This window comes from Oenanthe melanoleuca, chromosome 1, assembly GCF_029582105.1.
Source record: "Oenanthe melanoleuca isolate GR-GAL-2019-014 chromosome 1, OMel1.0, whole genome shotgun sequence".
Taxonomy (NCBI): domain Eukaryota; kingdom Metazoa; phylum Chordata; class Aves; order Passeriformes; family Muscicapidae; genus Oenanthe; species Oenanthe melanoleuca.
The window spans coordinates 79,959,721-79,984,903 of NC_079333.1; the positions used below are offsets into that span (position 1 = coordinate 79,959,721).

The 25,183-nt window shown below is 36.7% G+C and overlaps 1 protein-coding gene across 1 annotated transcript in view; it reads left to right on the forward strand.

Annotated features, from left to right (window-relative positions):
* The window catches only part of HERC2 (HECT and RLD domain containing E3 ubiquitin protein ligase 2), a 101,947-nt gene that overhangs the window by 57,808 nt on the left and 18,956 nt on the right, over positions 1-25,183 (forward strand). Inside the window, exons 45-78 of the mRNA XM_056491813.1 lie at positions 606-748; positions 968-1,235; positions 1,393-1,535; positions 2,904-3,002; positions 3,099-3,267; positions 3,378-3,503; positions 4,091-4,199; positions 4,335-4,474; positions 5,908-6,098; positions 7,028-7,133; positions 7,314-7,405; positions 7,927-8,102; positions 8,576-8,687; positions 9,518-9,599; positions 9,700-9,843; positions 10,426-10,516; positions 11,942-12,119; positions 12,522-12,603; positions 12,686-12,857; positions 14,745-14,889; positions 15,542-15,767; positions 16,503-16,674; positions 17,218-17,401; positions 18,146-18,286; positions 18,439-18,630; positions 19,891-20,044; positions 20,753-20,860; positions 21,771-21,902; positions 22,403-22,561; positions 22,653-22,771; positions 23,112-23,237; positions 24,113-24,268; positions 24,414-24,529; positions 24,656-24,854. Coding sequence (XP_056347788.1) covers positions 606-748; positions 968-1,235; positions 1,393-1,535; positions 2,904-3,002; positions 3,099-3,267; positions 3,378-3,503; positions 4,091-4,199; positions 4,335-4,474; positions 5,908-6,098; positions 7,028-7,133; positions 7,314-7,405; positions 7,927-8,102; positions 8,576-8,687; positions 9,518-9,599; positions 9,700-9,843; positions 10,426-10,516; positions 11,942-12,119; positions 12,522-12,603; positions 12,686-12,857; positions 14,745-14,889; positions 15,542-15,767; positions 16,503-16,674; positions 17,218-17,401; positions 18,146-18,286; positions 18,439-18,630; positions 19,891-20,044; positions 20,753-20,860; positions 21,771-21,902; positions 22,403-22,561; positions 22,653-22,771; positions 23,112-23,237; positions 24,113-24,268; positions 24,414-24,529; positions 24,656-24,854 — 4,952 coding nt within the window. The remainder of the gene's footprint in view (positions 1-605; positions 749-967; positions 1,236-1,392; positions 1,536-2,903; positions 3,003-3,098; positions 3,268-3,377; positions 3,504-4,090; positions 4,200-4,334; positions 4,475-5,907; positions 6,099-7,027; positions 7,134-7,313; positions 7,406-7,926; positions 8,103-8,575; positions 8,688-9,517; positions 9,600-9,699; positions 9,844-10,425; positions 10,517-11,941; positions 12,120-12,521; positions 12,604-12,685; positions 12,858-14,744; positions 14,890-15,541; positions 15,768-16,502; positions 16,675-17,217; positions 17,402-18,145; positions 18,287-18,438; positions 18,631-19,890; positions 20,045-20,752; positions 20,861-21,770; positions 21,903-22,402; positions 22,562-22,652; positions 22,772-23,111; positions 23,238-24,112; positions 24,269-24,413; positions 24,530-24,655; positions 24,855-25,183) is intronic.

Here is a 25,183-nt window from a genome sequence, read left to right on the forward strand (position 1 = left end):
ATGAAGAGAGAATATTTTTGTGTGATAGTCACAGTAAAGATTTAGGAAACACGAATGTTTATGCCAACAGGAATACAAAATTAAATATGAAAGGTGCAGAATTGTGAGCAAATGGATTCAATAAAAGTACCCTGTTTTGAAGGGACAATGAATATCTAAAGGGAGCTCTTCCCAAGAGGTACATTATGGAGAAAATAACTCCAGTAATTAATGCATTATATTTTGAAGGAAATCCAGAAAGCATACACCATGGTTTTGGGATCACTAAAATTCTTGGTTGTCTATATCTAGTGGTTTATCCTGGAAGTACCTCCTACTAATAGTCCTATTGAAAAAAAGGTGGACTCAAAAGATACAAGGTGCAAATCCACTGTCCACTGAGTGGTTTCTGTTAGACATGTCTTAGGTGTATTTTAATAAATATATTGTTTATCTACAAATTTTATACTTGCTTTCTTGTACGGAGATTGTGGTACATATGACTTAATTTTAAATGCATTGTATCTCTGGAGAAGAAATATGTGAAAAATAACAGTAAGCCCTAGAATAAGTCTCCTGATTGACTATGTTACATGGCTTTGGTTAAAATAATGTTTTTCTTTAAGAGGATGGAGCAGTTGCCTCTCCTGACATAGGAGATATGTCTCCTGAAGGACCTCAGCCTCCCATGATCCTTTTGCAGCAACTTTTGTCAGCTGCTACACAACCATCACCTGTGAAAGCCATATTTGACAAACAGGAGCTTGAGGTAGAGTCTGTGTTTTCTGCTAAGTAACCTAAGAAATAACTCTTTATAATTCACATTCCAGTTGAAGCTTATTAAACTATAGCTTTGAAAAAGAAGTGGCACTGAACCCTTTTGGGCAAATAATGTTTAATTTAAGGCATGCATGTTCTCACACACAAACCTACTAAATATTCTAAATATTCTTGTTTTGCTTGGACTGATTTATTTGTTCTCCTCTAGGCTGCTGCTTTGGCAGTGTGCCAGTATCTGGCTGTAGAGTCTACACATCCTTCAACTCCACTGTTTGAGGACTGCAGCTCTAGTGAAGCTACAACACCCATTACAGTACAACATATCCGACCAACAAAAGTGAAGAAACGCAAGCAATCTCCAATTCCACCTCTCCCCATTGTAGTTCAACTCATGGAAATGGGATTTCCTAGGAAAAACATAGAATTTGCACTAAAATCTCTGTCAGGAACCTCTGGAAGTGCTTCTGGATTGCCAGGTATTGTGTTTAGAAAAATTAATAATATTAGAAGAAGAAGAGTTTCAAGCTGATTAAAAGTACTTTTGAGGGAGCAGTTGTTATCCTCTTTTTGGATACAGTCTTAAGGATGTCAGAGAATCCCTTGGAGGCAAACTGAGTTTGTTTTCTGTGTTAGGAGTGGAAGCCTTAGTTGGCTGGTTGTTGGATCACCCTGATGTTCAAATTACGGATCTTTCTGATGCTGATACTATCTCTGATGAATATTCAGATGAGGAAATAGCAGAAGAAGTGGAAGAAGCTGAAGCTGCTTGTCCTGTTGTGAGTATTAAGTTAGTAAACCTAGCTAGCTTCAAATTTTGTAATTCTTCCCTTTTTGGGAAAATGGTGAGAGTACAGGGACAATCTGCTGTCTCAAGCTTTCAAAACAGAAAAAAGGATCATATTTGCCCTGTGTTTCTAAGACATGACATAAAACAAGTGAGAATAATCCATAAATACTTTGTGAGTTATATATGTATCCTTGTGAGAATACAGGTAGATGTTTCACTGGTGGTATCTCCAGGTATCCCTGATAGGTGCTCTTGGTTTCTTCAAAAATAGTTGATGTTATAGTGTAATATTGGTAGAGGAGTTCTCCCTTCTCCTTTATCTTGGTCTGAAAAACAAACATGTTACCTACAAGGAAGGACTTAAGAACTAGTGAATAAATGGAAAAAAAGTCTATTAAATAACTTAGCCTTTTCCTTATAAAAACTTTTCCCACTTATTGATAATAAAATTACTGTTACAGTGCCTATTGAGTGTGATAGCTTTAAAGTTTTTTATTTATATTAGTCTTCTGCTGACTTTCAGAACTGTTTCATAAAAAGACTTGCCAATAAAATTAAATGGGTTTCATATATCTGTTTATCCTTGAAGGACTTAAGTTGAGTTATCTTGCACATATGGGATTTTAAATTAAAATTAATACATTATATTTTGAAGGAAATTAACGTCACAGCTTGTGCTATCTTTATCAGTATTGCAATGAAAATCTGCTATATATTGCCTTTAATGAAAAAAAAATTAATACACAGAACAGACCAAAGTTTTCTGAAAATTCTTCTCATAGCTGGAAAGCAGTAGTTCTCTTAAAAAATATAAGCTAATCAAATCTTGAAAAGAATAATTTTTAATAACTACAATTTTTAAACTTGTTATTTAAAGAAGTACTCTATATCTCATTGTACTGTCTAAAGAAAAGCTGGTAAGCTTTATGTTAGAGATTAGCATAAACCACTTTTTTTTTTTCCTCTCCCAACAAATGACCTAAGAAGAGGAATGTGAATGTGTATCTTCATGGCTAATTAGAGTGGTGACAAATCCTCTGTGTTCTGATTTTCCTTGGCAATCAGGTTTCATAAAAGCAACTTGCAGGTCCTTTCAGACATTTTGAAAATTTGCATCTATATTCCTTGAGAAGTAATTTTGGAAAGTAAGCTTTAATTTAAAATCAAGTAGATCATAAATGTTATTCTTATAGTGAATTGAATCTATTGAAGATTTTTCCCATTTTGGCATGCAGCTGGGATATTGTATGTGTTTATTTTTGTTTGGTTGTCTTCAGTCTTTGCCCAATGATTTTATTTATCTGAACTGAACACAAATTTTGTAACTGTTTCATGTTTATTTTGGACTTTTTTCCAGTCAAGTGGTGCTGTTGTAACAGAGAGCCAGACCTATAAGAAACGAGCTGATTTCTTAAGCAATGATGACTATGCTGTCTATGTTAGGGAGAATATTCAGGTAAGTATGATGATCAAAAGCAATATTGGAACTGCTTTTCTCTTGGTACTAAAGCCTTTACAGAGCTACTGCATTCTGTTGTCCTTTTTTCCCTAGGTGGGGATGATGGTTAGGTGCTGCAGAACCTATGAGGAGGTTTGTGAAGGAGATGTAGGCAAAGTTATTAAATTGGATCGAGATGGATTGCATGACCTGAACGTGCAATGTGATTGGCAGCAGAAGGGTGGTACTTACTGGGTCAGATATATCCATGTTGAGCTTTTAGGTGAGTTCATTTCTGACTGCTTTTTAACTACAAAATTGAATGGTAGACTGAGAGATGTATTTTTGGAGAGGGAAACCCCATTCACTGTACATTTATTCTTGCCTCTTCAGGATTCCCACCACAGAGTTCTGCCTCTCATATCAAGATAGGTGACAAAGTGCGTGTGAAAAGCTCTGTCACCACACCCAAATACAAATGGGGATCAGTTACTCACCGAAGTGTGGGCATTGTCAAAGGTAATGTGTACTCAAAACTCAAAAACTAATAAACTCAAAACTACACAGACTTTCTTCCAGACGCACTTACAAATCACAGTTTTGTGGAGTATTGTATGATGATAGAGAACATAGAGTGCATTTGAAGTCTGAATTCACAGACATGTACTCTGTGGCAGCCCATTTTGTTAGCCTATCCATCTGCTTTTGAGCCACTTTATTTGCACACAGTAAAAGTCTTTAAGCATCTGTGCAGCTTCTTGTTGTAATTCTTTTACACTTTGGATGAACCACAAATGGTTTTCATTTAAGAAGTAATTGTAACTTGGAGGCTTCATAAGGAAGCGAGGAGAAAGTGGCATGTATTGGTGTCAGGCTGGAAGGGATGTTATTGAAGTAATCTGTGAAGCACAGGCTTTTTGAAGAGGTACAAATTTTGGTCATAGTGTATTTGTGCTTAGAAATATATGCTTGCTTGGGACCTGTTTCTAAAAAAAACTAAATCAGAATAGAGAAATTCAAATGGAATGCTAACTACTCTCAGCACTTTCAGCTTTATTTTATAGAGATTTACAACACCTTGTATTTTCTCCATGTTTTTGTCACAGCATTTAGTGCCAATGGAAAAGATGTTATTGTAGACTTTCCCCAGCAGTCTCATTGGACTGGCTTGTTGTCAGAAATGGAATTGGTCCCTAGCATTCATCCTGGAGTCACGTAAGTGATGATTTATTTTAGTGTATAGGGGTTATCCATTATTTTACCATCTTGATTCTCTTACCTTGTCTCTTGTTAATAATTAACTTGTACCATATATGTATATATTGACTTGTTCTTCTCTTGTCAAATCAGGTGTGATGGCTGTCAGATGTTTCCTATCAATGGGCCTAGATTCAAATGCAGAAACTGTGATGATTTTGACTTTTGTGAAACGTGTTTTAAAACTAGGAAGCATAACACCCGACATACTTTTGGCAGAATAAATGAACCAGGTAAGTTTTGCAGTCCAAGTGTTTCTTAGATTAATTTAAAATGCATTTGTTTTGAAAAAAAAAAAAAAAAGTTTTAAATTTCAGCTCCTTAATGTGATGAATTTAGTCTTCAGATTGACCCTGTAGACAATAAAACATTTATAGCACTGCTACAATTGCATGTGATGGACTGCAACAAAACATTAACCCCTAAGTCTTTTTTGTAGTGTTAAAAAGTTTTAAAAATGTCTATGTGACAGTAACTGCATGTCAGAAAGGCATTTTTACCTACAACAAGAGTAAAATGTGTAATTTTCTGATCCTCTTGCCTTTTGCTGTCAGGTTCCATGTGGATGAATGGAATCCTCATGGTGCCAAGGGCAGCTGGCAATACCTAAGATGCCTTATTAAGCCTCTGTTGCTCTTCAGCTATTTTTCCTATCAGTGAGGCTGTTGCCTCATTTCCTCTGTGGTGTGGGCACTTCAGAGGAGTGTGGTGGGAGATGGAAGCCTTTTAAGACTCAGAGTCAGAGTTTTTTTTTCCTAGGGCAAGAACAAGTACAGCCATTTTAGTTCCAAAAATTTTGGGCTTTTCATTTCTTGACATTTCCTTCTATTTCTTTTCCATCCACCTGTCTAACAATTAATCTTATTGTAGTATTTGCAAGATGATGTTGGACTTCTGGACTAAATTTATTTGTAATTACACATTACCAGTGTAATTATTTTGGAAAATGAGTAAACCCGATTCCCCCCTAGTGTTCATAAACATAGATTGCCATGTGCATGATGGTTTGTCTGATGGGCTAGAGAGACATTCCTTTAGTAAGTCAGTTGATATGGCTGTGCTGCTAGAATGGTGTGAATCTATTATCCTTTTCCTTGCCCTGTGTAGGGCAGAGGAGGTACGATATTCTTTTCATCAAGATTTCTAGATGCTGCAAAATAGTGAAGGGAAGTGGAAGTAAGGTTTAAGTGAGGAGATCTACATCTCACTAAACCACCTTCTTCTGGAACAAGATTTGATTTTTCCAGCGTTCCAACTTTCCTATTTCTGTTCTTTGATAGGGGATTTTTGTTGAGGTTTAGTTGCATGTTTTTCATATGCCGTAATGGTGTAAAAAATTTGTGTGCTGTGGGGCGGTATTTTAAATTACATATTGTCATAAATTTTGATCTCTATTTTAAAGGGAATGGACTTTTCAAGTAGCTGTCTAGTCAAGAGCTTGTAAAGTTGAAACTCCTTTTAAAAAACAGGAGCTACACCCTCTAAACATGCGTGTTATGTACTAGACATTGTCACCATGCCGATGTGACATGCACCCGTGTTCTAAATTAAGCCTACATACTCCAGATACTGGATTTGTTACATTTCCTTTCACCCTTTTGGATTGATTTCAAAGAAGGAATTTTCTTTGAGAGGTGCATGCTTAATGTGTCACTTAACCATGCAGGTCAGTCTCCTGTGTTCAGTGGGCGCTCTGGAAAGCAGCTGAAGAGACGGCACAGTAGCCAGCGGGGAATGTTACTGGACGATTGGTCAAGGATAGTCAAGAATTTGAATGTCTCATCCTCAGTGAATCAGGCTTCCCGTCTTATTGATGGTAGTGAGCAGTGCTGGCAGTCTTCTGGTTCACAAGGAAAGGTAACTTTAAACCCTAAATGCTTTATTCTAGTACACTTCATGCTTAAAAGGATCTCCCCTGAGCCTTTCCTTCTCCAGATTGAACAACCCCAACTCTCTCAGCCTGTCATTATAGCAGAGGTTTTTGATTGCTTTAGTGGCCCTCTTCTGCCAGGTCCATGAGGGTTTTTTGTGCTGAGTACCCAAGAGCTGGATACAGCACTCCAGGTGGGGACTCACAGGAGCAGAGTAAAGGGGCAGAATCCCCTCTCTGACCTGCTGGTCACTGCTCTTTGATGCAGCCCAGGATGCAGTTGGCTTTCTGGGCTGTGAGTGCACACTGCTGACCCATGTGCAGCTGTCATCCACTAGAACTCACAGCTCTCTTTCTGTGGGGCTACTCTCCAGCCTCTCATCCCCCAGTTTGTAAGTGTAAAGGGGATTACCCCATCCCAGATGGAGAATGCCACACTTCCCCAGGTTAAATTTCATACTGTTGGAGTTTATGGTTTGCCAGTTTCATTGACCTGCACTAGTGCTTTGTGACCAGCCTAGGCACCAGGATTTGCAGCTGGAATATGTTTTGATGCTCTGTTGATGGCATGCTGAGAATATCTCCAAGTACCCTTTCCAGGTTTTCTACAGACTGTAACCTAATACTTACATTATGTCCCATTACCTAACCTCCAGTGGTACTGTGCTTTCTGTGTTCTCAATGGTGTTGGTCTTGGTAAATTGTTTGCTACAATTGTTTCTCTTGTAATTGGACATAGGACAAGCAAGAAGTTCACGAGATCATTTTGCTTTGGCCAGTTGCCATGTATTGCAGCTGTTCAGTACCATTGAGAGGTTTTCCATTCTTTCTTCAAAAACATTGCATATGTATTCTTGTTAATCATATGGTGGTCATAACAATACTATCTAAAAATGAAATTCTGTGTTTCCATTAGCACTGGATTCGCTTGGAGATTTTTCCAGATGTTCTTGTTCACAGACTAAAGATGATAGTGGACCCTGCAGACAGCAGCTACATGCCCTCCCTAGTTGTAGTTTCAGGTATGTGTATGTTCTCTAAGAAATCACTTTTTTTTTTTTTTTTTTTTTTTTTTTTTGCACCCAACAGCAGGTACTTATTTGGTTTTTGTTAACATAATCATCTGTTTAACATGCACAGTGTGCCTGTTTGAAGCAAACGCCATATCCTAAGATTTTTTCCTTCTCTGTTTTGTTTTCTAGGGGGCAATTCCTTAAATAACCTTATAGAGCTAAAGACAATCAATATAAATCCTACAGACACCACAGTGCCTCTTCTCAGTGATTGTACTGAAGTAAGTGAAGTTCATGTGCAAATTACTCTTGTGTGCAACAGAAAAACATTGTGCTGCAAGAGATGGATGAAAAGCATTGTTGTGATAATTAAAGCCTGATGTTTTATTTTTTTCCTCTTAATTTAGCAGTATTTCTAGCAAGTTAGTAAAGTTTTACCATAACCACAAAGTAACTTTATTATAGACTTAGATATTTTAGAGGGGTTTATGTAAATCAATACATCTTTGAACCAGCAAGACATTACAATAAATTTTGGGGATAATTTTGGATAGCAGTTCTGATCTTTTCTAGCAACAATAAGGAGAAATGCATAATGAATTCTATGGGATTGAAGCTTCTCCTATGAATGAGGCCATATGCTAATGATAAAGCATGAATTATTTAGAGCTAGAACAACAAGCATTTAAGTTACTGATTCATTTTCTTAAAGTGACAGTCAAGCAAAAGTTTTAATTTTTTACTATGTTTGTGAAGTTACATTGAACCCAAAAGATGTCAATAGAGCATTTTTTCTTCTTAGTACCACAGATATATTGAGATTGCAATCAAGCAGTGCAGAAGCTCTGGCATTGATTGCAAAATCCATGGCCTCAGCATACTGGGACGCATACGTGCTGAGGATGAAGATTTGGCTGCAGTCCCTTTCCTGGCTTCTGATAATGAGGAAGAGGATGATGATAAAGCTAACACTGGGAGGTGGGTAACTGCAGTGGTGAAGGCAGGGGGAAGTGGTAAAGAACCTTAATGTCTGTATATTCCTATAACTCTGGAGATGATTGGAGGAAGAACACATTAATTAGGTTGAGTGCTAGTAAAGACAAATCAATATCTTAGTTTATTGGAATTGTAAGTAAATCCTTTATCAGTAAATGCATTCTCTGAGATGATCACTCTGGTGAGGTGTAATATTTTGTATGACTCATCCCCTTTTGCAGTATACTTGGGGTTGGAATCTGAGCTAAAAGCTTGATGTGCTTATATTTAATACATGGCCTGAGGTTTGGTTTCCTTTTTTTTCTTTTTTTTTTTTTTTTTCCAACTGTGGTAGTGTAGTTTGAGTCCTAAAACTGTTTCAAACTGTAAAAATCAGTACCTACAGTAAAAAGGTGCCTATGCTACAACATGCTGTTATCTAATCTGACTGTGTTTTCTTTTCTCAATGTGTCCAGTCTTGTTAGAAAGAAGGCAGCTGGGCTTGAATCAGCAGCTACAATAAGAACCAAAGTTTTTGTTTGGGGACTGAATGACAAAGACCAATTGGGAGGGCTAAAAGGTTCCAAGGTATGTTGTTTTCACACTTAAGTACAAAAGAGAAACAGTGGAAAAATGAAATGTACAAGTTACACAGCTTAAAATTAATTCAGACTTAATCAGAATTTTACAGTTCATTACTGAAAGCTACAAAGGTAGGTTTTGGTAACTTCTTAGTGTCAAGACATGTAGATGTCTCCTGGGTGGAAAATTGGAGAAAATTTGAGTTTTGGTTGGTACTCTGAAATCTGGCTTGATTTTTAGCAGCCACTCAGTCATTTTAGATGGTAACGAACTAATATTTTATTCCTGTTGAGTTTGCACACATGAAATAAAACTTTTGATGAACTTTCTTTTGTATTACTTGTACCTGGCAATTGTACAATAGGAATTTCAGCCCAGTGTGCAGCCATTTACATGTAATTTTGATATAATACAAGATGAGTTTAATTGCAAATGCTTAATCAATTTAAGAGATCATTCATTAATCTGAAAATTATATTAAGAGCCTTTCTTCAATTGATGTGGTAAAAATATAGTTTTTGTATCCATAGAGTACCTTGAAGAATCAAAAAGTTAACCTTTCCTGTATTCTTCAGTTTTCTCAAGAAAACTTTAGTAAAAGGAAGTCTTTGTTTATATTGCCTTTCATTTTCTATCAGGTTTTATATTTATCATAGTTTCAGTATTAATCTTTTAAAAATTGTTTTTGTCCTTTGCCTGGTGTAATATTGATCGGCATGGGTGAAGCATCTGAAAGTACCTCGTAGATTAACTGGTTTATCACTTAAGAGCTCCTCTTTTTAGAATGTAAAACATTAAAGTGAATTGTAATGATTTTTATTTCCTGTCTTCTCTAGATAAAAGTCCCTTCCTTTTCTGAAACCCTGTCTGCCTTGAATGTTGTGCAAGTAGCTGGGGGATCCAAAAGCCTTTTTGCAGGTAACATAAGTTTAAAATAAATAAAATTAATTAAAAACAGAAATAGATTTTTGAATTGTGAAACACTAATGGTGTTCCAAACTTTTTTTCTTCTTTTTAGTGACTGTAGAGGGTAAAGTGTATGCCTGTGGAGAAGCCACAAATGGAAGGCTGGGTTTAGGAATATCTAGTGGAACTGTGCCTATTCCCCGCCAGATTACAGCTCTCAGCAACTATGTGGTAAAGAAGGTGGCTGTTCACTCAGGTACTGACTATTGCTATCCTTATAAACATAAATGTAACATATTAAGCCTGAAAATGGTTGTTTGGCAGTTTTCTTAAGTGCTGTGATGCCCTAGCATATCAGATTATTTAAAAAAAAATAAATACAGGTTATTGAATTCTGTCTGTTGTATACAAAGTCAGATTAAATCTAATGGTTCTGTATTAAAATCTGTGAATTTAGACCATACGAGTTTTCTTATCTGCTGGGAGGTAGCTTTGGTGTTTGCATTTGATTGAAAGAATATGTTTTCATTTTTAATACTTCCAAATGGTGGGTTTGTTTTTCTCATTATTTTTTCTTGCACCTCTGAAAATAGAAAATGGAATGATTATTGGTTTGGTGGGAATTTTTTTTTTAGTATGTGCCAGGAGACCTACTGTCACAAAAGTTCTTTATTTTAAATTAAATCACATAAAAGTTCCAAAGAAAATAAGTAATGTCTGTGGAGCTGAAAGGCTTGTACAGTTGCATTGTAGAAGAACACCAATGTCAAATTATTGCTAAGACCTGCTGCTGCCTGCTTGAAAGCTCAAAAATGTAAATTTATGTTTACAATTTCAGGTGGCCGGCATGCTATGGCATTAACTGTTGATGGAAAGGTGTTTTCATGGGGTGAAGGAGATGATGGAAAACTTGGTCACTTCAGTCGAATGTAAGGATACCAAATTTATCTGTATTTCAGTAAAAGATTTGTGTTGAGTGTTACAGCACAGCTGACCACCACTACTGGCAACAACATTATTTTTAATACAGTAGGAATAAAAAATGTGTTGTAGGAAGACTTTTTTTTTCCACAGCATTTACCAATTTATGGTGTAGCATTTGTAGCAAGCTTCAGCCATTTAGTAAAGAGGCATTTTATCAATTTTATCAATTAATAAAATACTTAGGAAGATGGATAAAGTCTTTACTAGTATTTTCAAATTTCACCGATGAAATTCCATATTTTTGGACATGTAGTTTTTGGTTACTTCGATAAGGTATGGTTTTCAGAGATGCCTTGAGGAACAAAAGCATAGCAATTTCATATTCCTGAGCTGTAAGAGCTGTAACAGTTCATAATTTAAGCCATCATTTTATAGCTCTTTTCTTTAGACTTCCATTCACAGACTTGTTAGCCAGAAATAAACTACTTCCACATTTTAGTAATACATACTTTAATCTTCCACAGCTTGAAGGACAGCTTTGAAAGAAATTTGAATTTTCTCAGATATTACTTTGTATGTATCCACAGAACAGTATCTTGAAAGGAAAAAAAATCCTGATAAACAAAACCCATGTATAAATATTTTTGTCATTCTGATATATTTTGAGGACCTGCCCATAATACAAAATGAAAGCAGATGGTTAATATGGTACAGCAAATAGATATTTTAAGACTGGGTCAGACTAATCAAAAGGGAAGTCCAGATGAGAGCAGTATTACTGTTTATTGCTCAACTGCCTCATGTTTTATGTAATTTTACTGAAAGTGAGATTTGGAACTCCTGAGCATTTCCCAGTAGCAATATTTCCAGAGGTCATGCATAATTTTATGGAGTCTTGTTAATGGTTCTGGTACAGCCAATATTAGAAAATCATGAGTGGAATCTTTTTTGGGAATTAAGAGAACACTGTAACTGCATGAAGAATAAATGTTAGCAGTACTCACATTAATGTCTAACAGTAACTTCTAGTTTTGATTTCTCTATTGTGAAGAGCAGAGTTGGGATGTGAGTGTCATCTCTTAATCTTACTGTGTATCCACTGCTAATAAATCACTCAGCTTTGGGCAGTGACAAGAAATTGGTTTTCACTTTCTATTTTGCACTGTTTAATTGATTCATCACATTGACATTTTGAATTCCTCACCTAAGTTTGGCAGCATATACATAAAATATTCTTTGAAGTACATTAAAGGTGGGTAAATTTTGGATTTATGGTGCTGCTAAAGAGTACACCTTGGAATCAGTGTATGGCATATTACTTTATCTTGAGATTACTGTTAGTCATTGCACAATTTGTGTTGCAGCAGTTGGAGTATATTGTGTGGCCATTTCATGATTAGCACAATGTATTTGTTGTTCACTTTCTCCAGGAACTGTGATAAACCCAGGCTGATAGAAGCGTTGAAAACCAAACGCATCCGTGATATTGCCTGTGGCAGTTCCCACAGTGCTGCTATTACCTCTAGTGGGGAGCTGTATACCTGGGGTCTTGGAGAATATGGAAGACTAGGACATGGAGATAATACCACACAGCTGAAGCCTAAGATGGTAAAATCAATGTTTCTTGTTTCTGATGGAATGCAAACGTTTGTAACGAATGACAACAGCGTGAAGTTAAAGTAACAAAAAACATGCAGGCAGTGTGAAGACACTGTTTTGGAGTGATCTAAATTAGGTTTTGGTAACCATACCTCTAGTGAAAGTGAAGCTATTTCAGAAAGGCCAAAAAGATCCAGTCTCTTTCTTGGGAAGCAATGTAGATTGGCAGATGCTGCTTTCAGCAATCATGTCCTACATCTACTTTGATACATAGCTGGAAGCTTCTAAGCAATGTTGGATTCTGAGCATGGCTGGGCACAGTGACCAAGATGAGTTATAAGACTTTGGAAATGTCTGTAAGGTTGGAAAACATAATTTGTTTGAAAACTTCTGACTTCTTCTGTTTTGTAGGTTAAAGTGCTCCTTGGCCACCGAGTCATTCAGGTTGCTTGTGGAAGCAGAGATGCTCAGACTCTTGCTTTGACAGATGAAGGTAGGAGTGTCTTGTTCCATAAGTTTTCTAGCCCATTGTAGTACTGTGATCATTTTTTGACCTGCAATCTGATGTTTATTAGGTTTGGTGTTTTCTTGGGGTGATGGTGATTTTGGAAAGCTGGGCCGAGGAGGAAGTGAAGGATGCAACATTCCCCAGAACATTGAAAGACTGAACGGCCAAGGCGTTTGTCAGATTGAGTGTGGTGCACAGTTCTCGTTGGCACTGACCAAGTCAGGAGTGGTTTGGACATGGTATGTTACACTTGCCAGGAGGTATTAACAAAGCACTTGCTAACTATGTGCTGTATTTAGTGCTTTTTGACCCCATTTGTGCCCTATCTGTGTGCTTTTTTTAAACTGGCAGTTCTTCCAGGTGAGCTGCACCCATTCAATCACTCTGTGTCTCATAGCATGCTTTCTTGTTTGCTGTACTCTGTTAGAATGCCTGGCTCCTATTGAGTTAGTGTCAGAAGGGAAGATCATTTATTCTCTTGTCACCATGACATGTGTAAAGGAATGTTAAGAGTAGAGAGGAAAAAAGAAAATTTGAGCGCCATAGCTTGGACTATGAAGCCTACAGCTTAAGCAGAGACTTGAGAGAAAGGATGTATGAGAGTAAGTAAGCTGAAATTCAGAGCAGATGGGAAGAGCTTCCTTGGGAACACAGGAACACAACAACAGCTTGTTGCTGCTCAGAAGGCCACTGAGTAATGGTGCCTTGGAGCAAGAATTGGTATGAGATGATCACTGAGAGCTACTCCGATATGGTTTTATTTTTCTCCTATTTGCCTGCTTGCTTCTGATTTGTTTTGAACACAAATCTGGCTTTTTGAATATATAAACCTTCTTGTAAAATCTGAGAGCTTACTTCATGGCACTAATCAGATCAAGGTCTTACCCCATCCTTATGTAATAAGACTGTGACCTATTTGATGTATATCGAAACTAAGTAGACTTAAACCAATAATTTTTGTTGTGTTGTCAGCGGTGGCTGAATAACATGAAGAGGAAATCCTTAAACCTTTCATTTTTATAAGTTTCTACTACTGTTAAAGGGGAGAGAAGTTTTTAACAGATATTGTTTTTCAGAGTGGCCATTGGAAAATGTATTTCTTTCTTGTTCTCCCTCTAATTTTTATTTTTTTTGCAGTGACAAAAGGAACAAGAGCAAAGATAATTTTTTTTTTTTTTTTTTTAATTAAGAACTCATGCCAAAATCTTGTTTGTTCCTTCCTTGCCCTAGTTTTTCTTAACACTTATGTCTAGTCAAAAGTCTACAGCTATTTCATGACATTACAGGTCTGCAAGATTTTTTTAGTTCTGTTTCAGCTGGGAGTGGCTGAATTGATTTTAAACTTTTATTCTTCTTGAATTTGTAATGGTTTATAGAAAAAAAAAATCATCACTTCTGAGTTATAACTTTAGGTATATAACAGTACTCTGTATCATATTTCTCTCCAGCATAATATAACCTTGCTTCAGAAAAAGTGGTGGTGAGCAAAAGAACTGAATGAGTGGTTACTAAAAACATAGTTGGAAGAAATATCAGGGTTTTTTTCTTCTTTACTGACATTCTTGGTAGAGGCATTTTAAGGTGTTTACATAACTTTCGTGTATACTGGATTTTTTTAGTTTATGTATATAACGATTTTGGAAGAATTTAAATTATGGAGGCTTGAGAATATATATTGAGGCTTCCAGCAATGGGAAAAGACTCAATTTTGAAGACATTTTTAGTTCACTCTATTTTTTCCATGGAAACAGACTTCTAGATTAAAGGTTTTGTTGTTAGGTTTCTCCTTAGTAGTTAAGTATGCCTAAGTCTTATCAAACCACATGAATTTTGTCAGTGTTTATAATTGCATTGTTTCTGCAGAAGAGGAAATGAAATGTAATGCCAGTTGCTTTGCATATAAAAAATAGTCATAATCATGCTCTTCTGTATTGGGGTAAGAAACTACAGTGTAACAGAACTGCAGTTATCCTCATTCTTATGCCTTTGGGATTGAGTTTTGAAGAATTTGCTAGTTGATGTGTGTGTTTCAGGCAGCAATAAATGAAATATATTCAGTTGGGAGCCTGCATTGAAGAGGAATGTGTGAACAGTCCAGTTGTTCTGAATGTTATTGTTTGTTGCAGGGGTAAAGGTGACTACTTCAGGCTAGGCCATGGCACAGATGTGCATGTACGAAAGCCACAGGTTGTGGAAGGACTGAGGGGTAAAAAGATTGTGCACGTGGCTGTGGGAGCCCTCCACTGTCTGGCAGTGACTGACACTGGACAGGTAAGTTGTGCATCACCCTCCTTTCCCCTCTTCCCTTGATGCAGAAGGGAATAAACTATGCAGGAAGGAAAGTATAACAGTGCTGATTAAATGAAATAAGAATCTCTAATTTTATGTATTTGCTTTTAAAAGTCTTGCATAAATGTAAGCATGATTGTAATTTAACATGTATTAGTATTTAAAATACTAGTATTGGAGTTGAAATATTTTTGTCATGGTAGCTTTTGTAGTGTTTTCCTTGTATTATCTTGTGATCAGTTTTCTGCTTCTTACTCTGGAAATGCAGCAGCAGTCATAGAGTTCTGGACAGATTTTTCAGCTTTATCATAATATTGTTTCAGATCTTCAATGTAATTACTAAGCAGATAATTTAAACTTACTGTGAACATTGAGTGATTTATGAATCAGCTGATCAATTATGATTCAGAAATAATTTATGAATCATCTGATAAAGTGTTGATTTTTTTTTTTTCCTCTCCTTTTTTAATAATGCCTGCACTATTTAATGGGGCAGGGAAATTTCATGACAATAGATTAAAGTGTCCTAGATTACTAGCACAAATCACAAATACTCCTTTTAGAAATTTTCCAGAAAGCATTTAAATGAGATAAGCAATGAAGATAAATAACATGTGGACATTTTTCCTGGCAGGTTTATGCTTGGGGTGACAATGACCACGGGCAGCAAGGCAATGGAACTACTACAGTCAATAGAAAACCCACTCTTGTCCAGGGCTTGGAAGGGCAGAAAATCACTCGGGTTGCTTGTGGTTCTTCCCACAGTGTAGCATGGACAACAGTGGATGTAGCTACACCTTCTGTTCATGAACCAGTCCTTTTCCAGACTGCGAGGGACCCTTTAGGTGCTTCTTATCTTGGTTGGTATTTGTTGCCTTACATTGTTTTTCCTTTACCGCCATTGGAGTGTTTGTTTTGTGTGTGGTTTAATAGGTGATAGAAACGTGCAAAAGAAAATGGTTAAAAAAAAATAAATCACAAAACAACAAAATATACTTCTGGTAAAAAAAAAAAAAAAAAGTCCAACCAAAACTTCTCATGAAAGTGGAACTTTTAATTTGAAATGTAACATGCTTTCTCAAACACCCTAAGGAGTTTCCCTTTATTGAGATAATGATAGATGAATGCTACACTATTATTAGTCTTCTTGCACGTTACCTCTTGTTTCTAAGGTAAGTGACTTAAGAATTAGAGAATCAAAACAGCAGTGCTTTGTGTTGAATATAAAAGCATCAAACATCTTGATAATTAAGCTTTTTCATGACCAGGCCAATTTGTACCTAATAAAAAATTCTCATTTGTGTAAATAAAACTTGTTTTAGGTGCTGATCACTAAAATATTTCAATCTTATCTTAATCCTCATAAGTGAGTAACAAGATCAAATACTATTTTGATCTGCTTAGGAAAGCCCTTGTTGGAAAGACTCAGTATTAACTTTAATGTTGTAACTGTAGGCACTGCAGTTTAAGAATCTCCTGCAGACTTAGTTTCAGTCATCTCTTCTGATTTAACAAGAAATTAGGTAAACCATTTCCTTTTATGTTTTATGCCATTAAGAAATGCTTACCTTCTCTCTCCCCTTGCCTCTTTTTAGGTGTTCCTTCAGATGCAGATTCTTCTGCTGCTAGTAACAAAATCAGTGGGGTGAACAGTTCCAAGCCGAATCGCCCTTCCCTTGCTAAGATTCTCCTGTCACTTGATGGGAATGTTGCCAAACAGCAGGCACTGTCTCACATACTGATTGCATTACAAATCATGTATGCCAGGTAGGCATGGAGACATTCTTCCAGTGGCAGAGCAAAAGATGGCATAGCTTGCCATCTATTAGGGACTCTTGAGTCAGGTTTAAATTGCTTTAACAAGTTTGAACTCCTCAGGATGGGCCTAAGCTTCATATTTTTTTTTTTTTTTTATGTCAATGTTAGCTTTATGTTGTTATGTTTACAAAAGTTTCCATTGCCTGGGGAAAAAAATCATTCATTCAGAAATACCCATGTAAATAATGTGGAAGCTGTGGAAGTAAATCATGATGGATGATATGGGGGGAGGAGTAGAGGGCAGAGTGGAAATAACAATAAAACTTTGCAGTGCCATCATTGTTAGTAGAGAGCAGAGCATTTGTGCTAAAATTAATAAAGATAAACTCATGTTAAATATTGAAGCATCAGGCCCAAAGGAAAATGAACTGCCCTCTATAGTGCAGAGATTGGAAACCTTACCTTATTTTATTAAGACAAGCTAATAAAATTTTTCAAGTTCAAAAAGAGAGTATAATTAGTTTTATGTTAATCCATCCTAAATGATTTCAGGGATGCAGTTGTTGGAGCACTGATGCCTGCAAGTATGATTGCACCAGTAGAGTGTCCCTCTTCGTCGCCAGCCCCTCCATCAGATGCTACTTCTGCAGGAAGCCCTGTAAATGGAGATGAGTGTGTGCTTGGAGATATCGAGGAGAGGCTGAGCCCAAACCCATGGCAGGACAGGAGAGGGGAGGTAAAGTGTCACATTATTTTTTTTCATTAGTTTTTAACTGTAAAGCTGATACATATCTCAATTAGTCTGATAGTATCAGAGATTAAAAAATTCCTTTCTGCTCTAATTTCAGGACTTGGTTCTCTGCACATGTCAGATTTGAAAAAACTAAAATTTTAGTGTAAGATCAGTTTTGAACTTTCAGAAAGCATTTGTCATTTAAATGCAATTGTGATGATTTCTAGCAATATTTTAGAGATACTGAATTCATTTTACAGGAGTGATATTGAGAGAAGTCAGGAATAGCCAAATATTTGACCATTATGTAATGAAATTTAGTTGTAAACTTAGATCAACTGCTTTAGACATGAAGCTCTCAATGAAATTCTACTGTGTTGATTCCCAACTACTAATGAAAGCAGAAAAAAGAAAAGGCTTGCTACTGAAGAGATCTTTTGCATTTATAACCTGTGAATACATATTGTCAGGGCTTTCCTTCTGCTTTGTAGACTTTTCTGCAGGCACTGATGTTTTATTGTATATTTTTGTAGCAGCTAGCTTAGAGGGGAGTATCTGTTGTTTTACCCACACTAGGAACATAAAATAGAAGCTGAAAAAACAGGCAGTGAATCATGTTAGTTTTGAATTTATGGCTGTTTATAAATTGCTGCTTTAAGCAATAGCCCTTCTTATAAATAGTTAAAATCTTAAAGGTTTTACAGTGCCTTGTTGAAGATTTCATTTGTTGTTGTTTGTTCTGGCTAGGTTGTTCCTTCAGAAGATGCTGTGACACCATCTGCTGTAACTCCCTCAGCTGCTGCTGCCTCTTCCCGTCCTTTCATTCCAGTCACAGATGATCCTGGAGCTGCCAGTATTATTGCAGAAACCATGACAAAAACCAAAGAGGTAATGTTGCCCATGCTCTTCTCAAAACTTAAGTCCTTACCATGCTTTTATCAATCAGTTTTTCTGGTTTTTGTGCTTTTGAAGTTATTCTATAAATGACTGCATTTTTAAAAAGCTGTCTGAAGTCAGATGTATGTTTGTTTGTTTTGTAGGATGTAGAAAGCCAGAGTAAGGTGTCTGGCCCAGAACCACAGTACTTGGATGAGTTTACAAGTCTGCTGGTACCAGATGACACACGAGTCATGGTTGACCTGCTAAAGCTTGCGGTGTCCAACCGAGCGGGAGAAAAGGGGAGAGATGTTCTCTCAGCTGTGCTGTCTGGCATGGGCACAGCTTACCCACAGGTCAGCTTTTGTTTCTGTTGCATTTTAACTGGGTCCTTTCCATTACTAGCTTGCTGGAATATTTTCTTGTGTTGGAAGTTCTGGTCAGCATCCTGAGAAACTTCTTACACATGAAAATTCGAGTTGAACTTAAATGCATGTGAGCTTTAACTGTTTTAATGGAAATAGTACATGAATACATGCATGTGCTGCAGATGTCAGTAGAAGACAAATTTCTCCATTTTTCATGCTGCAATTAAACATTAAGATAGAAGAATGTATTTGTGTATTGACTAAGTGTCAGTGAGTATTGGAATTAAGCTGAAATAACCAAGCTCTGTTTACTCTGTGTAGAATGTTAGTTAAAAAATTTCCATTATGGCAGTTTTTTTGCATCTGAGTTTATTTTTCAAATTGATGCAATCACTATTGCTAGCTAAAAATGCTGCTAGTATATTGTATTGTTAAGATTTACATTTCATTTTGCATTACATTGAAGCTTCTAAGCTTCTTTTTGCAAAGTATCCACAGGTGGGGGTTTTTTTGGCATAGTTGGCAGAACGTAACAAATCATGAATTACTTATAGAATATGTGTGTTCAGTAATGAACTGAAAGCTGTTTACTATTTCTTGTAGCTTTACCTTTCAACTAGTAATTTTCCTAATGAGTAACAATACATTTTTTTTTAAAGATTTCTAAAACTGTTACTCCCCCTGCCCAATTTGTGGTGATTAGCTATGTGTATTTATGTTGGGCTGAGTTTTCCCAGTCAAATTATGCACATATCCTATGTGCACTTTTACATTAATTCTGGGTGGTTTTTGTCATTAATAGTGGGTAACTGAGCAGCTTTGGGTTTGTGTAGCGTTTTTGTGTTTTGGAGTCAGAATTCTTACTAGAAACTCTTAAAATTAGTACTTTTGGCATTTCATCCCTAAACAGCATTTTGCAATATTACATACTGGTTCATGATTTATACCTTTCTATGCTGGTGTGTGCTCTATAGCTAGATTCAATAGTTCACTTTTTCTGTAAGGGAAAACAATTATTTGTGTTGACATATACTTACTGAAAATTGAAGTTTTTTGGCTTTTAGTTTTAGGAGTTTTTCTTGCTCCAACATTACCAAAAAGGGTATTTTTGAGTCAATATGAGGGTTTATGAATCAGATTTCCAATATGAAGTTATTTATTTTAAATTTGGGAAGAATGGTAATTTACTTAGATTTTTTGGTTTACTTAAATATACAGTTTGTAAAGTGGATATTTTTCTTTCCTTAGGTTGCTGATATGTTGTTGGAGCTTTGTGTTACAGAACTAGAAGATGTAGCAACTGATTCACAAAGTGGTCGCCTCTCTTCACAACCAGTTGTGGTAGAGAGCAGCCATCCATATACTGATGATACATCTTCTAGTGGCACAGTTAAAATACCAGGTACAGAATTCTTGGAGTTATGTTGCTAAGATTTGATTGTTTTTAAGCCTGCCTGCACTGAGTTGTTCCTTAGCTTACAAAAATATGTATTGAACTTTTAAAGCCACATTATGTGTCCTGTTGCTATAAAAAAGTATTTCCTGAAGTTGATTTCTTACACACTGATGAAAATCTCAGTTCTATACAATGGGCATTACTGGGTTCACTGGGTGTGATTACAGTTGCATATCATTGCTGTTCTCCCTTCAGTTATGAAGCTGAGAAAGCCTGAGTCTTTTTCAGGTTTAGTAAATGAAAACTCATCTTCTAGTCTTGAGCAAGGGAAATACTTCTTTATTTTAATGCTGTCTTTTCATTTAGTGCTTCTTTCAGTAATTCACCTAGTAATTACCAAAAGTTACAGATAACAAAGAACTATCTGCCTTAGGTGTAAATAGGCTTTTTTTTTTTTGTCTTTTGCAGCTTTAGCTTTGAATGTTCTGGTATGGCCTTTTGTCTGCTATCCCCTACTCACATAAGCTTGCTGTGATTTAAGACTTGCAGTGAGAAGAAATTACAGGCAAATAATGTCATTAAATCAAAAGTTATTTTTGTTAACGGGTGCTATGGCTTCCACAGCTGTGTTTGATTTCATGTGGATTTCTAAAACGCTGCATTTGTCTGTGATGCTGCTTGCTCTGTTGAAGTGTGTGAACTCTTGCTGTTTAGGTGCTGAGGGACTGAGGGTGGAGTTTGACCGCCAGTGTTCCACGGAGCGGCGCCACGACCCACTCACCATAATGGACGGAGTCAACAGGATCGTGTCCGTCCGGTCAGGTGCGGACAGCCAGGCCCCTCAAGTGTGCTGTGTGATCCACAGGGTCTTCTGTTATTGATACTGCCTTTTTAACTAAAAACTTCCTAGCATCTAGACACAAAGGTTGATCTCTGGGAAGTGCATATTCGATTGTCCAGTTCTTCCAAAGAGCAAATAGAGTGTAAAGTTCAGTGTTCAGCACCCCTGCCAACATGTGTGAATATCTATATAATCAAAGTGCATTTTAACAAATTGGAAAAGGATACTTACTTTTCTAGCTTTTTCGTTTTTCAGGTAGTACTTAGAGAAATTTCAGCTTTCATACAGTCAAGACAAATGCTTTTCTGCTGTCAAATGTCCAAAATAATAGCTTGGTGTTCTTTTTTTCTGTTTCCTGCTCTGGCCTTTGTATGTGACACTACACAAATTCTTCACATTTTTAATCTTGGTATTTCTGATATAATTTTTAGGCCCTATTAATTTGTAATAGCTTTTGGAGGAATAGTTACTGCCTGTGCAGTCGTAATGTGGGCTTTTCATTTTGACCCATTTTTCCCCAAAGGTATTTCAGTACTGAGATATTTCTGGTTGGTTCCTGACTGGAAGCTGTAAAGCTTAATTTAATGAATAGATTGTTATATATTTTTATAATGTGAAAGATAATTTGAAAATAGGACAAGCTCTGGTAGTTGCCTCCTGATTGTGGTACTAGTCTATCTGCTAGCAGTGCTAATTGAACTTTTTAAGACTTGGTTTTGTACTTTTTAACATTTTGTAACATTTTACATTTATGCTCATGTACTTCACATAGCTTTTTTTCTTGAATGCCGTTGTGTGATGTTTACAATATTTAACCAATTGCTATTGATGAGTGGCTAACACTGTCTCAGACAGTATAGCTGAGTGTGTTTGTCTTGCCCACTGTAACAGGTCGTGAGTGGTCAGATTGGTCCAGTGAACTGCGAATTCCAGGGGATGAGTTAAAGTGGAAGTTCATCAGTGATGGGTCTGTGAATGGATGGGGATGGCGATTCACAGTTTATCCTATCATGCCAGCTGCAGGTAAGGTAGCACATACAACATTTACAGGAGGGCAAGAGTAGATTTTATTGTTTGCTTTTTTACACTGCACTTATTGCGTGGTATATTAATGTCAAAGTTCAATAGTTCATTTACATTTCTACAAAGGAAATGTTTTCATTCTTATTTAGGAAGCATTTTCAACTAAGTCCTGAGAGGTGCACTTGTACATAGAGAAGAGACAAAATATTTTGTAGTCACTCTAGTTTGCCTTTTCATCAGTAGAGAGAGGATACTTCTGGGACACAAGTCATCTGAAATGCCCTTATTTTTTAAAATCCATCTGTTTTAAAATAATGTAAATTAAGTCACGAAAGTGCATCTTCTCTTCAAAGAGAATGAGAATAGATAACTCAAGCAGACTGGCATTCTAGAGTGCTGTGTTTGGTCAACTAAATCCTGCCTGTGTTCTGTTCTTATTTCAGTATGAGGACAACCTTCCCTAGCTTTAATTTTTAATTGTTCATTTTTGTTTCTTGTAGGCCCTAAAGACCTTCTCTCAGATCGTTGCATTCTTTCATGTCCCTCAATGGATTTGGTTACGTGTCTGTTGGATTTTCGCTTAAATTTTGCTTCCAACAGGAGCATAGTTCCTCGCTTGGCAGCTTCTCTTGCAGCTTGTGCTCAGCTGAGTGCCTTAGGTGAGTACAGTCTTAAAACTAGGTCTGGTTTTTTGAAGTGACAATGATTGTTTTAAGTGCTTACATTCTTGGTGTGCTTGTTTTTCCTTAGCTGCTGGCCACAGAATGTGGGCCTTGCAGAGGCTGCGGAAGCTGCTCACCACGGAGTTTGGCCAGTCCATTAACATCAACCGGATCCTAGGGGATAACGAGGGAGAAACACGAGCTTTGGTAAGGAGGCAGAAGTGCTCTCCTCTCCACATTTTTCACATTAAGATTAAAAGGTGCTAGCCCTGATGGACAGTGTTTTTTGTGTTCATGGCAAAATAGGACATGGACAAATGAATAGTCTTCTTGCACAGGTCTGCAAGTCTGTAAAGGTACTCCAGTTTAGAAATGAAAAAATGGCTAAGACTTCCAAGACTTAACAGAACTGTGTGAATTGAAATGGTACTTCACACAGTAAGCTGTAATTTGAGAAGTTATTAATGTTCTGTCACAGTCATCTAAATAATGTACTTCCTGTAATGCATGCACTATGACTGACTTTCTAATTGTGTGGTGTCTCTAGAGTTTCACAGGGAGTGCTTTAGCTGCTTTGGTTAAAGGTCTTCCAGAAGCTTTGCAGCGACAGTTTGACTATGAAGACCCCATTGTGAGAGGTGGCAAACAATTGCTCCACAGCCCTTTCTTTAAGGTAATGGTGTACAATCAGTAAAGAACACATTAAAACAGTTCTGGTTTTTTTTCTTGAGCTGTGCTAAGGTCACTTAGTCCTATGTCAGTAATATCTACTGACAAAATTAGAATACTGCTTCTAAAAGGAGAATCAAATACACAAATGAAAAATAAACAGTACCTAGCTAGGCAGGGGAGCTCAGGAAAACATCTTGTAAGCAGACTTTTTGATAAGTGATTTTGAGTTTTCCTAATAGGAGTGTTGCATATTTCTATTTAGTTAGTTTAGTACTCTGAAGGTTTTATTTACATCCAGTTGGAAAAAATGACGATGTGTTTAATGGGCCCTGTACTTCAAAGTAAAAATAAACAAGCTGAGGATGTCTAGAGAAGAGTAAAAAGAATAAAAGATGAAAAGCCTCCTTTGTAGTATAAAAGTGAAACAAAGAGGGTGTACCTATCTTAACAGAAAATCTTAAAAGTTGTTCATAGCTTTAATCTGAAACATTGATTTGAAATTGATTCAAACTGAAAATAAATTGAAAATTCATTGAATTGTAGAAAGGAAACTTAGTTTAGAAATGGAAGGTAAAATGTTAATCACATGGGATTTGATGTGGAAAAGGTAATTAATCTGGCAATGTTTTTCACAAGGAGGTTATGAAAATTTCTGGATTGAAAGAAGAAATTAGATACCTAACCATGTGAGATAGTGGGGCTACAGTTGATGCTGTAGGGGTAATGAAGATGGCTCTTAGTGACTTTGCATGTCTTTGAGACTGTACAAGCCCTGCTGGCCTATGTGCTGTTCATCTCTCTCAAAAACACACTGATTTTTATTGTATATTTTTGATGCCTCTCTAAAATGGGTTTTTTTTTTATTATTATCTGAAGGTGCTTGTGGCTCTTGCATGTGATCTGGAGTTGGACACTCTGCCTTGCTGTGCAGAGACACACAAATGGGCCTGGTTCAGGAGGTACTGCATGGCATCCAGGGTTGCTGTGGCTCTTGATAAAAGGACACCCTTACCTCGCCTTTTCCTTGATGAGGTACTGCAGGAATGCTTCAGATGGTTAATGGAACGTGTGACAGTGTCTCAGTAAAAAGATACACTGAGTTTGAATTATTTTATGCCAACTGTGATATGAATAATTGAAATTTGAATAATGTTGTTTAATGCAAAATATTTCACAGGTGGCAAAGAAAATCCGAGAATTAATGGCAGATAATGAAAATATGGATGTTCTTCATGAGTGCCATGATGTCTTTAAGAGAGAACAGGATGAGCAGCTTGTCCAGTGGATGAATAGGTAATTTCTTTCAACTGTTACTGGCTTGATCTTGTGGTGCTTTGTTGCTGTACAGTGATAAACTGCATTTTTTGGTGACTTTTAAAATGCTCTCTTAAGATTTTGTTTGTTTTGCATTTCCTGCAGACGACCTGATGATTGGACCCTTTCGGCTGGAGGCAGTGGAACTATTTATGGTTGGGGTCATAATCACAGAGGGCAGCTTGGTGGAATTGAAGGAGCAAAGGTCAAAGTCCCAACTCCATGTGAAGCCCTTGCCACCCTTAGACCAGTGCAGTTAATTGGTGGTGAACAGACTCTGTTTGCAGTGACTGCTGATGGGAAAGTAAGGATAAAACAAATGATTGCTTGTTTGACTCTCTTGCAATATTTCACCCTCAGTCAGGTTTGGCTAAATGAAAAACAGTGTGCATAGCACAGGTTAATTATTATTGGTGGTAGTAACTTTTAAATTTTTTTTTTTAAAAAATCTGAACTGTACCAACTCCACCAGTATTTTCTAGGATTACATTTAATGCAATAGCATTAAATGGCTGAAGCAAGAAACATATTTGAGTTCTCAACTCAAAAATGTGATCAGATTTTGTCAAACAAAGCTGGTTACAAGCAGCATGCTCACAGAGTTCCTTAAGATAGGAGTGATTATTTTTCTCT